This window comes from Mustela erminea, chromosome 9 (genome assembly GCF_009829155.1).
Source record: "Mustela erminea isolate mMusErm1 chromosome 9, mMusErm1.Pri, whole genome shotgun sequence".
NCBI lineage: Eukaryota > Metazoa > Chordata > Mammalia > Carnivora > Mustelidae > Mustela > Mustela erminea.
The window spans coordinates 16,153,554-16,172,186 of NC_045622.1; the positions used below are offsets into that span (position 1 = coordinate 16,153,554).

Sequence of the window (18,633 nt, forward strand, 5' to 3'; positions counted from 1 at the left end):
TCAGGTTTCCCCTCAAAAAACCTATAAGGTAAGTTGTTCAGTTGCCCTTCATACGCGTTGGTTAAATCTTAATTAGAAGCATTCCTTTGAAATTATGGCGGATTTTTATGGCTTTTGAAAATGTGGGTTTAAGTAGTTTAAAATATCAAAATGTTTTACAAATTTAAAATGTAACAGGTGTTGCATATTTTTTCTGGAAGGGAGCATTGTTTTGATAACATTTTCAATGTTTTTAATATAAGCAATTTAAAAGTTTGTTCAAATTGATAGTTAAGGTCACTCCCTATGAAGAAATTTAATTTTAAAATCTATTGTGACTGTTTTCAGTTGTGAGTAGCTTGGGGAGTGTAAATGGCTTGCCAATTTTTGATGTATTTTATCATGTGGGTAATACAGCTGCCTTTAGTTAATCAACTTTGGCAAACTGAATCAGTCTTAATTACTTTAAGAGTAAAGGAAAAAAATCCCAAATGTTCACATACGCCTATGCTCACAGCCTTATCCCCATATGTATTCAGATCCTGGGATGAAATACCTTTTCCTCAGTGCTTATTCTCACTGCTCTCTCATCCTAATTGTCATGAATATTATTTAGACTGTAGGTAGTATATCATTCCTAATTATGTTAGTACTTTTATCATTTTAGTGACAGCATGGTCCAGGATACTGATGCTAATCTTGGCATTTCTGTTAATTAGTATTGTATATATTACTGTGAGGGTCTTATTTGCTGCCCTGCTATTATCTGACCAGTATAATTGGGTAGGACATAGGAAGAATAATAATTCTAGTGTCATCTGAGCCTGCCTGACTTCTGTAGCTAGAATCTAGTGAGGCTTGCCTAAAACCAGTCTTTCTTTCTTTCTTTTTCTTTTTATTATTCTCACCCATGCTGCATTTACACAGTGATTTTGAACCTGACCATAGTATATGTAGGGTCAGGTCGGGCAAAGTGTCGAATTACTTTCAGACACTGTTTTCTTACCTGTTCAGTGGAAGTCATAGTAACCAGTGAAGGCCACTGGAAGAATTTAAGTTATTTTATTTTATCTTTAAAGATTTCATTTATTTATTTGTCAGAGAGACAAAGAGAGAGAGAGAGAACAAGCAAGGGGGAGCAGCAGGCAGAGGGAGAAGCAGGCTCCCTGCTGAGAAAGGAGCTGGATGCAGGACTTGATCCTAGGACTCTGAGATTATGACCTGACCAGATGCTTAACCAATTGAGCCACCCAGGCATCCCAAATATAAGTTATTTCTAAGAATAAAATAGACTTAATACTACATACTACTTTTATTATTTTTAAGCACTTTTTATAAGCAAATAACTAGATTATTTATTATACATACCATAGACTGAATTTAAAACTTCTTGAAAAATATAGGTTAGATTTATGAGGATGTATAAGGTAAACTGAGTACTTGGATTCTCTTGGTAAGACACACTTGCAATTAAATTTTTATTCGCTTGATTTGCTTGTAGTAAATATTTGACTGCTTTACTTTAATTTAGGCATGGGAGTATTTTGAACCGAGAGTCACCAACAGATAAGAAGCAGAAAGTTGAGCGCAGTGCATCACATGATTTTGATCCTACAGGTAAAGCACTGTTTGTACTTCCAAAGAATATTGAGTGTAGTTTAGTTCAGAATAATTTGGCTTAATAAGCTACATAACTACCTGAAACACCCAGGAGTTCTTGTTTGATCTGTTTCCAAACTCTTCCTTCCTCTTCGATGATAATATAAAACCTGTGCTTTGGGGATGAATGCAAGCATTTTTAACATCAACGCTATGGATTCCACTATGGAATCATCATTGTAGAGTGTATTTTATTTAAAACTAATGACAATAAAAATAGTCATTTGTCATAATTGGAGATTCTAGTCAGACCAAGGACTTAGTATTAAAATAAATCCTAAGTGTGATCTGTAGTATCTCATAAAATGAAAGCTCTAACAACTGCAGATTTCTGTAGTCATTTAAAAATTCGTGTGTGACCATAATAAGTTGGAGTATTAGATAAAATCCAACTTCAGAGATTACTGATCATCTCACTTTAGAGTAAGCAAATGAATAGAGACCCCTTTTTCTTCAGTCAAAAATATTCTGAGTGCAGAGAATCTTTTAAGTAGTGTTGCTCTTGTCTAAGGTTTTCATGCTAGTGAACTTCTGACTATTTATATTCTTAATTTTATACAGATAGATTGAACTCCTCTTGTACAATATGGGCTTTTGCTTCCTCCTTATAAAGTCAGTCAGTATTTAATTTATAAAAAATGCTGGATAATTTCGCTTTTGTCATTTGAAACTAATAAGTGTTCTTTGTGTATATACTATTTTATTCTGTTGTATGTTCCTATGACAAAAGAGTATAGTAGGTAATCACTAAGGTGATTAATAAAGAGTATCTCTTTAAGACATTTTCGTCTAGAAATACAGTTTTAATAGAGTGTATTTTTTGTATCCAACTCAGATGTCTCATATTTTCATTGTAAATGGTTATTTTGAAAAAACATTATAAACATTATTCTGGAAGGGAAGAAAAGGAAGTGACTAGCTAGTAATTTACTTGCATCTTGGGTCATAGGTAAAAATGAAATCCCAGTCATCAGTTTATTTAGGCTTGGGTAGGGGGGTGCGTACAACTTCTGGATCTCCATTAAAAGATAATTTTTAAATTCTGACATATAATTTTGACATCATGGGGCTCAGAGGCTTTTATTAATATGATTAGTTATTATTCTTGCTAATGAGTATCTGCCCTAAGTTCATATAAACCTTAGAGTCTTGTTAGATTGACTTATCCTGTGTTACTCCTCTGTGGTGTGCCCATCTCCAAAGACAGGGTCAGTGAAGGTATGCAGTGCTTCAAAATGAGATTATTACAGCTTTTAGTGCTTTTGTCATCTCTATGATTGTCAGATGATATATTTTGTAGACTATTCATGTGTCATGTTGTTTGAACACATTTTTATTGCACTGTCTTTTCTTCGATAAATCTTTAAAATATGTCATTACTTTTGCTGTTCGTGACTGTTCTAAGTGCTATCACCTGTGATGTTCATACTTTGTGTTTGCACGATTTAACTTGATCATGATTCATTCCTTTTTTCCCCCCATGAATTTTTCCCCTTACATTGGTCTCCATATTTTCTATATCTCTCTCCTTTTCTCCCGCTCTTGTGCAGATAGCTCCTCCAAGAAGACAAAGTCTAGTTCAGAGGAGAGTAGATCCGAGATATATGGTAAGCTAATGTAGCCAATTCAGCCTTGCACCTTTGGAGCTTGCTTCATGCTGTTTACTTTTTTGTTTTTCTTTTAAATAACTTCAGCCTTCCTTGTGTCTGCTCTGCATGGCATGACCTACTGCAGGGAAAGGGAGCCTGGGGTTTTAATGTGGCTGCCACTGGGAAGCTTAAGGTTGCTAGAAACTAACATCATAGAGTAAGAGTAGGCCACATGACCCATCTTGTCTTTCATCTTGTGTCTGATGGGAAAGTGGTGATGTCTGATATTATTGAGTTGGGCTCTTCCACTTAACATGGGTGGGCTTTGAATTCTTGGCGTCTTCTTCCCATGTCCCATTTGCTGAGTTTGGATCACGTAGAATTTCATGGTACCAGTCTTTACCTCTAAGCATAGCACTGGTGTGACTTAGAGGTGTTACCAGTTCTTTGGAATTTTTATTTGATTTTTTTTATTTGTTTCTTTTTATTGGCCTCATCATCTGGAAATGTTGTTCATGTATGATTTACCCACAACAGCAAAAATACCTTAAGTATTTTATTTCTATGGCTTGAAGAATTTGTTTATGCATTTCATAAGTGTCCCTGAAGCTTATTCTGAATGGGCAAATGTCAAAATGACACCTTTTAAAAATAATTTTCACGAAGAGCAGGTTTAAACTGAGTGGTTAACTTTTGCAACAGATTATTGAAGCACTAATATTTCTAGGCTGTGCCCTGTCTTCCAAAGATAATATAAACCATGTCTGTGAAGTTCATACATGTTTTTCCCTTTCCTCTGCACAGTTTTACCTGCCCTCTCTTCTCTTGTTTTGGCAGCCGATTAGTGCCTTGAGAAAAGTAAATAGGAGAAGCACTTCTTGGAACCCAGACTTTTAAAATAATCTCTGAAAGACTAATAAGTTATTTCTTTTTAAGAAGATTCCAAATTTGGCCTCAAAGGAAAACCAGGTTTTCTCTAAAAGAGGCAGAAGTCTGTCATATGGAAGTTTCCCCAGATATACGTGTTTCCTAGCCTGACATAACATGAAAGGAAAAAAAAATATATGAAAGTGCCCCAGGCCCCCAAGACATTTTATAATTTATATCTCCTGACACTTGAACCCATAATATCACATACTTTTTACTATTATGAGGCTTCAGTATTTGATTTTAAACCAGTTATGCTTCCATGTTCAGTAAATATAGTTCTTTGCTTCAGTTTTTATGACCAGTGCCTTTTTGTGTGTAGAGAAATCTTTTACAGTAGGTCAAGAAAAAAATGTGTACCATGCTGTATGGCATGGCAAATGTATGTTTTTTCTTCCTTCCAAAGTTATTTGGCTCCTCCTAAATAAGAAATAGCTTCCAAATTTCTCAAGACTCTGTCTTTCTGTTCTATATAAAGAGCTTCCTATGGTTTATTCTCTCCTTAGGAATGTGAAGACTATCTTTATTCGCTCCCTCCTTTTCTGGTAGCCTTTGCAATGTTGTATTTCACCTCCCCCACCATTTTCCTAGATCTGTGGTATGAATGCAAAAGCTTGGTATTTGCTTTGGATGCTAGGATGTTTACTTTGGATGATAGGATGATAGGTATGTATGCAAAGGCTTGCTGTTTGATTTGGATGTTAATATTTCAGTGATAGGAATATTGATACTAGTTTAGACATGCCATTCGCTTGTTAGTAATAGAAACATTTTAAGTGGTAATGGGGAAATAAGGTGTGGCTTCTTTGTATGTTTGTTTCTTGAAAAGCCTCGAAATACCTTTTTTGGAAGGAACTGAGCCATGGGTCTTTAAAAAGCACTTATAAAAGGGATGACTTGATCAGAACAGAGTGAGCATGCTAACTTAAATCTCTTTGACATTACAAATGTTTTATCACCTGTGTGAGTAGACTTCCTCAGACTTTGTGGTTCTACCACAGATGGAAAAGAATCTTGGGAAGGAGGGGTCAAGAAAAAGCTTGGAAATAATGGGATATGACTGAGTAGAGTCACACCAACTGCTGACATTTTCTTAGTGTAGCATCTCTTAACAAGCCCACTTCTAAGTTTTGAGATTTTACACTGTCTTGGGGTAGAATTCACTAGCTCAATACTTCGACAAATGCTAGTTCTTCACTTAACAAAGTATTTATTTTGAACTCTCTTTGCCATTTTTAGAGCTATTTTTGGTGAGATAAATTTACTTTGCTCATTTTACAAGAAAACTAAGTGTTTGTTTTGTATTGACTTCTTTTGTTAAGTTTCTGCCTGGTGCAGTAGGTCAGTATTATTCCATTTCTCCCTCTGTACCTTTCGGTGTCTGTTGACCATGTTCAGACTATGTTTCTGAGCTACAGTTTCAATTATACTTCATTTTCTATTTTTCTCATGAATATCATGATGAAGAAATTTTGTGGACTTTGTGGGACATGAGAGGGTTCGTGAGGGCATTTGGAGTTTGATAGCAGCCTCTTCTTGCCTTCTGTCCTGGCTTCATGATTCTAGATTCTAGATTCTAGCTGACAGGATTATATAGAAGAAAGTAAGCCAGATCTTTCTGTAACTATCTAATCTGCTGGGGCTGCTATAACAAAATACCAGAGACTTGGCTTAAATAACAAAAATGTATTTTCTCTCACTTTTAGAGGCTAGAAGTATGAGATCAGGGTTGCAGGTTCCGGGGGAGAGCTCTCTCCTGCCTTGCAGACGGCCACGGTTTTGCCTTGTGCTCTCATGGTCCTTTGGTGCAAGCGCAGGTGGAGAACAGTCTCTCTGGTGTGTCTTCTTCTAAGGACACTGATCCCATCATGAGGGCCCTACTCTTAGGACCTCATCTAATTCTAATTACCTGCCAAAGCCCCATCTCCAAATACCATTGCATATTAGGGGTTAGGACTCAGTGTATGAATTGGGGGAGGGGAAGACCCAAACGTTAGTCGGTAACAGAAGCACGCTGTTAGTACTTAAACTATCCTGGTTGGTTACTTCAGAGTGTATTTTTTTTTTTTTTTAAGATTTTACTTATTTATTTGGGAGTGAGAGAGCGCAAGCATGAGAGAGAGAGAGAGAGCATGAGAGGGCAGAGGGAGAAGCAGACTCCCCGCTCAGCAGGAAGTTCAACGTGGAGCCCCATCCCAGGGCCATGACCCAGGTCAAAGGCAGACAGACGCCCAACTGACTGTGCCACCAGGTGCCCTGCAGAATGGACTTTTAAAAAACTCTTACCTTTTTTAAGTTCAGCCTTCTCAGATGTATAAAGGTTAAAGTCCCCAAGTTATTCTTTCTGCTTTCTTCTTCAGCCTGGCAGAGAACACTCTAAACATGAACCTTCTGCGTCCTCCTAAGTCACTCGCTTCCTGACCTCTTGCAGTCTGACTTCCCAACACGTACTATCTGGAAGGTGAACCAAAAGATCCTAGTTGAAAATCTTTGAACTTTTTCTCAGTTCTCACCTTCCTCTGAACAAACTGGCAATGCTGATATCCTTTATTTGGTTTGTTTCTGTAATAGTACATTAATCTGGTTCTTTCTTCTTTGTGGCTATTTTGTCTTTCCTTTACTTGATTGCTTTTCCCCTTCTTATAGTTGCACACATGGTCTGTGTTTCTGTCCTTGGTCTTTTCCCCTGTGTCCAGTCTTGTATTTTAAACTGTTTACTGAATATTTTTACTCTGACCATCTTTCAAATTTAGAATGACCAATGTGCAATTCATCCTTGTTCCCTGTGGCTAGAAATCAGTCGTCTTTGTGATCCTGATTCTTCTCATGGCACCACCATTCTGACACTCACCTAGTCTCGTTTTCTTCAAGTCATCTTTGCTCCCTTTCCCTTGTCCTTGGGAGTCAAGAGTTGGCCAGGTCCAGTGGGTTCTACCATCACATTATCTTCCATCCCTCACTCTCTTGGTTCTGTCACCGCTGTTCTGTTCAGTTTTCCATCACATCATAAGACTGTTTGCAGAGACTCATAATTTTGTTTCACTTCGATTTACTTTGATTCACTTCGATTTCACATTGATTTACTTCCTTTTCTCCGTTCTACTCTCTCTGTTAGATTAATAGGATTAAAGTAAGGATTTGGTCATGCACTTACTAGGAAAGTATGAATAGTTAATGAAGATATGCTATAATTTGTTTCTAGTTTATCATTCTGCCTTAACCCACCTGTTACTTCTACTACCATTTACCTAAAGGTACCAGCCTCTTCTCCACATTTTCCCTCTCCAAGTATGGCTTGGTATTCTTTCTTTGCTCATGCCATTCCCATTGTCTTGAATGGTTTACCTCCTTTAACTCTCCATCCTATAAGGCTCGGTTCAAACACTGCCTCCAACACAGGGCTTTCCTGGGTTTGCCCCTCTCCTCTGTGGTCTAACCTTTGACACCCGGCTTCGTTTCTAATTATTTGTGTTTCTGCCTGCCTTTGCATCTCGCATAATGCCTGAAACAGTGGAGGCACTCATTTAATGTGTTTTGAATGAATGATTATTGATGTCAGAATGAAGTATTTTAATAAGGAGAACTGTTAACATATGATATTGGCCCATCATGATTGGATTTTTCTTCTCTTCAGAAAAATTTCAAGGTAGAAGAAAACGTAACTTAGAAAAGAGACTCACTGCTGGTAATAGTCTAAAAGAATGAAATCAGCACACTTGGAAGTTAAAGCTTCCTCTTGCTGGCAGCATTGTGCTTTTAGAATCCAGAAGCTTCTTAATCAAAGGATTATCTGAGGTCTTACTCATAAAACATGTATGTCTGGCAGCAGTTTAAAAATGAGCTGTTTTTATGAGGTTGCACATGTTCTTTCTCCACACCCTTCCCTGAAGCTAATTCTTGAGAGGTGAGACTTAGAGAGGTTTGGTCATGTAATAAAATGAAAGGTGAAGAAAGACTGGTGTGCTTTCGCTAGAATAAATGCCATATGGAAGGTTCAGCATGTTGCTTTGCATATTTAACACTCCGTTTTCCATAACTTGCTGTTTGGTACTATTATTGCTTTTTTTCCAGGAGTGTATTACCGTGAAATCTGAGAGTACTTTCTCTTTTTCAGAGTACCTTTTTTTTTTTTTTTTAAAGAGTAATTAATTAATTTATTTGAAAGGCAGAGATTACAAGGCAGGCGGGGGAAGGGCAATGCGGGTTGGGGAGCAGGCTCCCTGCTGAGCAGAGAACCTGATGCAGGGCTTGATCCCAGAACCCTGTAACTAGAGATGTTATTTTAGGGGAGGTGGGAAATCAGATTGTTTCAGTTAGAAGTTACGTAGGGGAAGATTAGTATCCTTCTAAAGGTATTTCTCTACTTTGCATGGTTTCAGGGCTATGATTTTACTTTTTCCGAAAAAGTGATTGGGTATGATTTAAAATTTCCTATATCCAAAATAAATTCAAGTTTACATAGGAAATATACATTTACCTGTCACATGCCAGGCATTATGAGAAGGGCTAGAGATACAAAGATAATAGGATCTGTAGCTGCTTTCTAGGAGTGCAGTAGCACAAAAGAAGAATCTTGGTACATTGTGGTTAAGTACATGAGATGTGCACTTGTTTATCTGTACTCCATGTGCCCTTAGAAAGTAGAGCGTTGTGACAAAACAATCTTCTGTGGCACTAAGAATGATGAGAATGAAGAAGTAGCACCATGACCAAGTTTCAGGGCAGGTTGAGCATCGTCATTATCTTACTTATCAGACACTGTCTTCACACACTGTGCTTGGATGCAGCTCCCATCAAAGTGATTTGCGACTATATAAAAACTCCTTTTCGGGGGTAATGACATTGTATGGTAATTCTAACAGACAATAAGGGATTTAGCAAAACCAACCAGCAAACCATCGACTATATGTATATGTGTGTGTAAAAACCAGATAAAGTAAAAATGGTGGAAGATGTTGGTTGGTTGGTTTTAATTACTGAAATGTGAAAGTGGCTATTTTGGAGTTAGGGCTCCGCTTTTAACTTTCCCTTCTTTCATAAACCATATGGGGCCTGTTATTTGTCCTATATTCTGGTCCTTCGTTAGATACAGCCATTTCCCTACATCTCGGTTGTCGTTTCCTGCCAAGATTTAAGTTCTTAGAGGGCATTAGAGGGCACAGACCTGTAGTGGTTTTGTCTTCCTCACAACACCCACAGACTGCAGTGTTCAATAACTGGTGGCAGATGTTTGATGCAGATTTGCTAAAACAAAAAAGTGGATTTTGTTTTTCAAAAAGGGCATTTCAGTAATGTGATAATTGAGTTCTTGGTGATTTTAGTGTTGGTGTATCAGTGATTTCAGTGTTAGGGATGTGCAAGTTGGAATTTATCCTCTGTGGTGGGTTAAAACAGTTTCTGGTCTATAACAGAAAGGTAGAACATTTCTCTCCAGGGGAAAAAAATAAAGCATTTTATTGGCTTTGAATGGGAAGGAACATAATAGATCTAAGCATTTGAAAGACTAGATTTCTGAATTTTGAATGGCACGGTAGCTTAGTTTTTTACTTAATTATGACCCCAAATCCAAGTTTATGCAGGTGGCATAGATTCCTAGGACAAAATAGTACCATCAGTTTGAATTACATAGATTCTGAATTGGCTGTATACAGAAGGCATGTTTTCCTTTTGCATTGGTCTAGTGGTTCTTACGATTCTATATGATCTTATATGTCAAAGTACATCAAGTTCTTATATTAGCAGAGTTAGAATAATAATAAATGGACAATATAGTGGGGCTGGGGAGAGGAGAAAGATGAATAGGATATGCACAAAGCTCTTTTTCTGTTCCTCCTTATCCTTTGTTTCTCATTTCCTTTTGATGTAGAATTAAGAGGGAAAGTTATCAGGCTGGACAGTTTTGAATTGTAGAAAACAGGTTTGCAAAATTCTGAAGTAATCCAACTACATTTATTCAATTTTTAGCAGTTTGTTATGATCCTGGGCATACTTGCTCAAATGGACTGTGTCCAGTAACCTACCTCTCTGAGCTTCCATTCATCTCCAGACCCACCAGCTTATCTAATTTTTATTAATTCATGAGCAACTGAAAAAAATTTCCTTCTGTGTCTGAACACTTGCCAGTTCCTAAAATAAGATAGTAAGCAATAATGGAGCCCCTACATTCTTGAAGCATATAATCTAGTTAGTGGATAAAAACAAATAGGTATCAATTGGGAATGATAATGTTACTAGGGGAATAAATAGAGGGCACTGTCTCTAAGGGATTACCTAATCTGGTCTGGGTATTGAGGAAGAGCTTTCAAAAGAAGGTGATTTATTTCTTCAGGCCTTCTTGCTATCTCCTGTATTCTAAAGTTGCCTTCTTAGAAGAAGCCCTGCCCATAATATTTTCTTGTTTGTTCCTTCTCCATCCAAAACTAATTTGCTTGTTTGTTAAAACAAAGTTTAGACAAAGGCATAAATAAGGACTGATCCTTTTAAGGAGCATTTGCATTAATGATAGGAGTTTTTTTTTTTTTTAAGGTTTTATTTATTTTTTTGACAGAGAGAGATCACAAGTAGGCAGAGAGGCAGACAGAGAGAGAAGGGGAAGCAGGCTCCCTGCTGAGCAGAGAGCCTGATGTGGGGCTCGATCCCAGGACCCTGAGATCATGACCTGAGCCGAAGGCAGAGGCTTAACCCACTGAGCCACCCAGGCGCCCCTAATGATAGGAGTTTAACATAAAAGTGTTTTAATTGATGGAATGGATAGATGAGTAATATATTCCTGAACAGGAAAATCCAAGGGCATTGTAGTCCTAATCATAATAAAATATTTAACATTTATGAGCCCTTATTTGTGTCAGGCATTAAGCTAAATACTTAATATATATATTATATACAAGTGAAATACACAAATGTAGAGCACGTACGGGGTGAAGAGGCAGAGGAAAAGGGAGAGAGAATCTTGAGCAGATCCCCATAGAACATGGGCCCGACACAGGGCTTGATCTCACAATCCCGAGATCATGACCTGAGCCAAAACCAGGAGTCTCTAATTCTTATATTTATTGTATTATGTACTAAAAATTAATAAAAAAAACTTCTTGATTTTATGTATTCATACCCATTCTAGTTATAGTTTTTCCCAATTACTTGAAGGTTGCAGCATTACATCAAAGATTGAATTCTGATAGGTTATCTTTCCTCTGCCCCCATTACCATTTACTATTTGTGGGTGAATTTGCTGATTCAAATACTGTTTGGTGGGGTGCCTGGGTGGCTCAGTGCGTTAAGTGTCTGCCTTCGGCCCGGGTCATGATCCCAGCGTCCTGGGATCGAGCCCCATGTCTGGCTCCTTGCTCAGCGGGGAGCCTGCTTCCTCCTCTCTCTCTATCCCTTCCTGCTGCTCATGCTCTGTTTCTCTCTTTCCCTCTGTCTCTCAGACAAATAAATAAAATTGTTAAAAAAAACAAGAACAAATACTGTTTGGTGTGTCATAGTCTCTAGAGTTGAGGGCTAACAAATTTTGATGTGAAAAATCAACTTTCTTGAGGTATAATTTACATAAAGTAAGATGTAGTCCTTTTAAATGTACAGTTGGATGAATTTTGGCAAAGGAATACACTCTTATATAACCTTTACCTCAATTAAGATATAGAACATTTCCATCACCCCAGAAGGTTCCTTCATGTCTCTTTGTGGTTATTCTCACCCTTCCTCTCCACTTGTCTGTAGGCACTACCCTGCTTTTTGTTACTGTCCTTTAGTTTTGCCTCTTCTCCACTGGAATCATATTGTATGGACTCTCTTTTGTATCTGCTTTGCTTAGCATGATGTTTTTGTGATTCATCCATGTTTGTTGCATGTATGAGTTATTCCTCTTTTTCCTTGCTAAGTAGTATTTTATTATAATCGATATATAGCAGTTTGTTTATCTATTCATCTGTTGATAGACTTTAGAGTTATTTCTGGTTTTTGGCTCTTAGGAACAAAACTACCATGACTGTGTGTGTAACCAGTCTTTATGTAGACATGAGTTTTCATTTTTCTTTAGAGTGAAATTGCTGGGTCATATGTAAATGTGTACTTACCTTTACGAGAATTTTCTAAACTGTTTTCCAAAATGTTTATACCATTTTACACTCCCACCAGCAATGCATGAGTGTTCCAGTTGCTCCACATCTTTGCCAACATTTGGTATTATCAGTCTTTTTATTTTTAGCCAATCAAGTTAATGTATAGTGGTTTCTCACTGTGGTTTTAGTTTGCATTTTCCTGATGACTTCAGATGTTGAGCACCTTTGCATATGCTTTTTGGCCATTGAGGTATGGTTTTTTGTACTGCATTTACTCAAATCTTTTGTTCTTTTTAAAGTAATCTTTATGCCCAATGTGCAGTTTGAACTCACAGCCCCAAGATTAGGAGTTACACACTCTACTGACCAAGCCAGCCAGATGCCTCAAAATCTTTTGTTCTTTTTGAAATGAGTCTCCCATTATTGAATTATAGAGTTGTTGTCTTTTCAGTATAATCTAGATACAAGTCCTTTATCATATACTTGAATTATGAATATTTTCTCCCACTTTGTGCCTTGCCTTTTCATTTTCTTATCCGTGTTTTTAGAAGAGCAGGTATTTAAAATTTCGAGTCCAATTTCCTAGTTGTTGTTTTTTTTTTTTCTTTCATGGTTGCTGCATTTTGCATCCTAAAAGACCTATCCTAATGTCTTGATGATTTTCTCCTGTATTTTCTTATGAAAAGTTGTAGCCTTTGTGTTTAGGTCAACGATTTGCTTTAAGTTAATTTTTTGTGTGGGGTTATGGTTTGTGTTTTCTGTACTATGATCCCCTTACTCCAGGCTTTCATTTGTAGTAGGCTCACAGACTTGTGACATTTCATTAACAGCAAGAAATACATGTATTCATTAATATGTGGTCTTCAACATAATCCTTTGTTTTGTACATCAGGCTTATTTAAAAGGTCATGCTCTTTGTGTAAAAATTGTTATTTTGAAGAAATTTTTATTTTCTGAACATCAGTATACTTGCATTATTTTACATGTTTTATTTATTGATTTTTGGTGAAACACTTAGATTCTGTAAAGCTGAAAGTACTAAATCTCTGGCTAACACAGAGTTCAGGATCTTCAGATCTTGATCTATGATCAAACAGCCCTGGGTACTAATCAGGGTTCTATGATGGGACATTCCTAAACCTTTGGTTGTGGTCTTCTTTCTTTCACCTTGCCCTGACTACTTTTGTTTGCTGTTTGCTAGAAGGAAAACAAAATCTCCTGTAGGAATCAGGTAAGTATGTGAAAGAGAGTTGGTTGAGCTCAAGGGTTCTTTATCTTTCCTACTTTTTTGCCCTTTGTTTATTTTTTCTATGAGCCCAGGTCTTTCTTCTCTTTGAACTTGTTCTTTCTCTTTTTTGGAAGAGCTCCCATGCTCTTCATGCACCTCCCTTCTTTAGATAGTCTCTTTTTCTAAGAGTGAGATTGGATTTCACTAGGATTTACCATGGGATGCTTCTCGCCTAACGTCCCCAAATGTTTGATTTTCTAGGGCTTGAACACCAGTTAGAGCACCTGAACAGAGGGCAGTGGGGAAGGTTTCATGTTACAAATAGCAGAGATGTGAATAGGCCTTCCGTCTCCTCTCTAATACTTCATCTTTTCCACTTTGCCATAGCTGTTTTTAATCTCAGAGCAATTCCACCCTGCCTCTCCAGTGAGAAACCAATACATTTGACTCTTGGTGATAGTCTCGTATTTGTTTTGTTTATGGGGTTAGTACTCTGGTTTGTGATACGGGTTTCACGTGCCACCTTGTGTTTCTCCAGATAGAATGTAGGTCGTTACAGTTCATTACTAATATGTAATTATGTCTTTTTCTCTCCCATTTTCTCTTCTCTCTTTACCCTGCGGTTCTTATGCAGGTCTTGTTCAGCGCTGTGTGATCATCCAGAAGGATGACAATGGATTTGGGCTGACGGTCAGTGGAGACAATCCAGTCTTCGTACAGTCTGTCAAAGAAGGCAAGGCGTTTTTTAAAATAGTCTTGTCACTTGGGAGTAAAGAGTAAGAAGAGAAAAGCTTAATGTCTATTGCCTAGAATAAAAGAATCATATAGATTGCAGGTCATATGGCCTGTTTTGTTAAATTGGTCTTTAGTGTCCTAGTTATAGGCATGAATTCACCCCAATTGATTTTCTTTGTATGCACTAGAAAGAAAGTCTTATTACAGTTTTAGAAACTGTTGCTTTATACATCATCTCTCTTAGAGAAGTTTGTGGGATTTTATTTCTTCATGGCACAAGAGATATTTGTTAGACCAGATTAAAGAAATGGTTATGTGTTCCAAAGCATCCACATTTCACAAAATGACAATAATAATATGTTCTATTACCGTATATTGAGTACTTTCTTTATATTGGGTGCTGTAATTTGAGGTAGGTGTTTTTTATTCCCATTTTACAGGTGATATTGAGGCTTAGAGTGGAAAAAAATTAATCCATGCATGGTCACACAACTAGAGAGTGGCAAAGGCACATGTTTTTAACCATTTGGTTACTCTGCCTCTCTTTCAAGAAAATTAGCAGTACATGCAAATGAATTATGTTTTAAGTAATTAATTTCTTTTACAGATGGAGCAGCCATGCGGGCTGGGGTACAGACAGGTGATCGAATCATCAAGGTAAGGAAAAGACTATTATGGAATTTATTATGGTAGATTTTAAAACAGCATATATTAACCATATTTTATTTTTTTCACTTGAATTCTTATTAAAAGCAGTGCATTGTATGTATTTGTTGACTATAAAAATATTCATTTATTTTAAAATTAATATTACTTTTTACTGAAGGGCATAATAAAAGGCATGAATAAATGGAATCATGCGTATTCTTAGATAGGAAAGTAACTCACTGTGATAAAGATCATTTCTCTCTAGTCTTATCTGTTAGTAAGAAAATCTCATCAAAATATATTAATATGTACCCCTGGGGAAAAAATATATGTGTATAAAAAATAAAAAATTTAAAAAATATATTTTAATATGACTGGGGAGATGTATCATTATTTGTCAAACTGATGAGTCTTCCAAATGAATTTTACAGAGGTATAAGAATAGCTTAAAAAAAATGTTATGTATATGGGTATTGTGTGAGATGACATGGTAGGGATTAATTCAAAGCAGGTTGCTCTAGTCTAGGTATAGGCCTATCAGTCCAGAAACAGGCCTTGAATTCTGAATAGTACGAGAAGAGTGGATTGGTCAGTCATTACTCTTGAGATGGTTGAGTAATTTGAATACTTAAAAAATTGAATCATTACATAGGAAAAGGCACAGTGAATATGTATTTACAAACAACTATCTGGAAAAAAGTATTTGAAACTTACTATAGAGTAGAATACCTTACTTGTAAAGAGCACTTTTAAATTCCTAAGAGAAGAGTAAATAAATAGCCTAATAGAAAAAAAAGGCAAAGAATTAGGATATGTCTCACCACACTTATAACAAAGAAATAGAAATTAAACTGACAGGTGAAGGAGGGCCTGGGTGGTTCAGTTGGTTAAGTGTCAAACTCATGATTTCAACTCAGGTCATGATTTCTGGGTTGTGAGATTGACCCCCACTCTGGGTGGCATGGAGTCTGCTTAAGATTCTCTCTGCGTGGCATGGAGTCTGCTTAAGATTCTCTCTCTCCCTTTTCTCTTCTTCCCCTTTTCTCTCTCCTTCTCTAAAAAACAAAATAAAATAACATAAAATAAAATAAAATGTAAAAATATATTTGGTTGTCAAAAATTTTAAACATTATTGATTGTATACCTTTGGCATAGTTTTTGTATGGTAAAATGGCTACTCCCATAAACTTGTCAGTATAAATTGGGTAGAATCTATTCGGATATAAATTTGTGAATATGTATCAAGTGATATATATTTTTTAAAAAATTGTTTCAAGAGAGAGAGCAGGGGAGGGGCAGAGGGAGAGGGAGAGAAGGAGTATCTTGAGGAGGCCCCACCCCCAGCATGGAGCCTGCTGCAGGGCTGGTTCTCATTACCCTGAGACTATGGCTTGAGCTGAAACCAAAAGTCAGACACTTAACTGACTGAGCCACCCGGGTGCCCCCAAATTGTATACTTTTAAAAAGTATATAACCTTTGACCAGCCACTTTGCTTTTAGGAACTTACCTAAGAAAGTAAGTGTACAAATGTGAAGTGATATATGCACAGGGAAATTCATTTCATCTTTATCATATTAAAAATGTGTGGGCATGCCTGGGTAGTACAATTGGTTAAGCCTCTGACTCTTGGTTTTGGCTCAAGTTGTGATCTCGGTCATGGGATCAAGCCCAGCTAGGCCCTGGGTTCAGTGAGAGTCTGCTTAAAAAGATTCTCTCTCCCTCTAACTCTGCCCCTACTCGCTGCACTCACTCACTCACTCTCTCTCTCAAATTAATTAATAATTATTTTTAAAAATTTGTAAATAATGCAAAAGTGTATAAATAAATGGAGGGCTAGAAAAAGAAATTACATTTCATCTACAGCTGTTAAAAAGAATAGATTAGGTCTGCGTGTGTATCTATACTGAAAGATAACCACATACAACAAAGAAGTATTTATCTGCAGGAAAAAAGGCAGTTATAATGTATATGTCTGTGTTTGTGTATCTGGTGTGTTTATGCTAGAATAGTGTCTCAGAGATTAAACTTTGTGTGTAACATTGATTATCTCTGATCGGCGTGACTAGTATACTTTCACTGCTACCTTAGACACTGATATATTTGACCTTGTAAAAATTAGTATTACTTGAAAAAGAAAAAACTTGAAAAACTAGTATTACTTGAAAAAGAAAAATAACGTTGGTTCCATGTTTGGTATTTTTTCTTAATTTTGTTTAGTGGAGAATTTGGATAACATTTCCTATAATGAGCCTAACTGAAAATTAATTTTCTTTGTAAAGATTGGGTCATGGTTGGAAAACTTCAAGTAAATTGCATATTGTGGAAATATTGTTTTTTTAATCTTTTAAACTGATTTTGACAAATCAGTGAATTTGCAAAGAGGTCTTTTTTGTTTGCAAGAGCCCTTCACTGTGAAGGATTTGTAAAACCTGTTGCATGGTATCTTTTGTCATTTTTCTTGGTAAGTTATAATGTTGTTTAAGTCAAGGCCTTGTTTTGGATTCAAGTTCATTTTCTTGCAGAGTATATCTTATAGAATAGCAATAAAAGTGAATATATACAAATATATACATATTTTAATATCATTCTCTGTACTATGTTATATTATAATGGGTTGTATTATGTATAATAATTCCTAAAGTCAATATATCTATTCTTAATGGAATGTGTCTGACATGCTATTATCATTTTCTTACAGGTGAATGGAACTCTGGTGACTCATTCAAACCATTTGGAAGTGGTGAAGCTAATCAAATGTAGGTGAATGTTATTCTCAATTTTAATTGGTTTCTGAATCCCTTAAAGCAAGGATCAGAAAACACTTATGTAATAAGCCAGAGAGTGAATATCTTAGGATTTGTGGTTCCTATAGAGCCTGCATCGGGCTCTCTGCTCAGCAGGGAGCCTGCTTCCTCCTCTCTCTCTGCCTGCCTCTCTGCCTACTTGAGATCACTCTGTCAAATAAATAAATAAAATCTTAAAAAAAAAAAAGAAAAAAACAGTCTGTGGGCCGGATTTAGTCTCAGCTGGAGTTCGCTTTAACCTTGCATTAAAGGAAAGTCTGAGGTGAAAAACTTTAATTTACTAATAACTATCTTTTTTTCACTTTATATATGTGGTTGATTATAATATCCTCTTTACTCTTGGTAATATAGAAAGCATATATTTGAAAGAAATGCCTGAGTCATCTGAGGGGGAAGAGATTGAGAATTCAGATGGAATGGCCCAGATAAACTGAAATGGAACTTTAAAAGTCATCTAGCATAGTCATGTTTCCTTAGATAAGTAAATCATTAAATAAAATCCAGGGTAGTGATCTCTTGGAAATCTCGAGTTAAGAATTTAGAATCTTCTGGATCAAATTCTTCCATGGTAGACTACAAATAAGAAATAGTTGTTTATAGCCAAGGAGAAACACTACTATTTTATTTAATCCTATTTTTGTTTTATAGAGTGGACATCTTTCGAATAATTTCATAAACTGAATTCTTTCTTGGCCATCTTACTTTTGAACTAAAGCAGCCCCTGAATCCTTTTTACCTTTCCTTCGGAGGGCTTTTACCTTTTACTTTTTGTCAGGGCTCTAAATGGTCCCTGCGATCTCATAGTTCTTCACTTTAGTACTTTTTAAAAAGAAATGGGATGATCAAAATTAGACCCCCATTCTTTTTTTTTTTTTTTTAAAGATTGTATTTATTTATTTTACAGAGAGAAATCACAAGTAGTCGGAGAGGCAGGCAGAGAGAGAGAGAGGGAAGCAGGCTCCCCACTGAGCAGAGAGCCCAATGCGGGACTTGATCCCAGGAC

At 36.5% G+C, this 18,633-nt stretch overlaps 1 protein-coding gene across 4 annotated transcripts in view; it reads left to right on the forward strand.

Moving 5' to 3' along the window:
• ARHGEF12 (Rho guanine nucleotide exchange factor 12) overlaps positions 1-18,633 on the forward strand; it is a 141,909-nt gene that overhangs the window by 67,554 nt on the left and 55,722 nt on the right. For 3 of the 4 annotated variants that reach the window (XM_032360035.1, XM_032360037.1, XM_032360039.1), the window contains exons 2-7: positions 5-28; positions 1,511-1,596; positions 3,189-3,245; positions 14,077-14,175; positions 14,785-14,834; positions 17,525-17,582. In XM_032360035.1, the coding sequence (XP_032215926.1) occupies positions 5-28; positions 1,511-1,596; positions 3,189-3,245; positions 14,077-14,175; positions 14,785-14,834; positions 17,525-17,582 (374 nt within the window). The remainder of the gene's footprint in view (positions 1-4; positions 29-1,510; positions 1,597-3,188; positions 3,246-14,076; positions 14,176-14,784; positions 14,835-17,524; positions 17,583-18,633) is intronic. The other variant, XM_032360038.1, reaches the window with a different exon arrangement.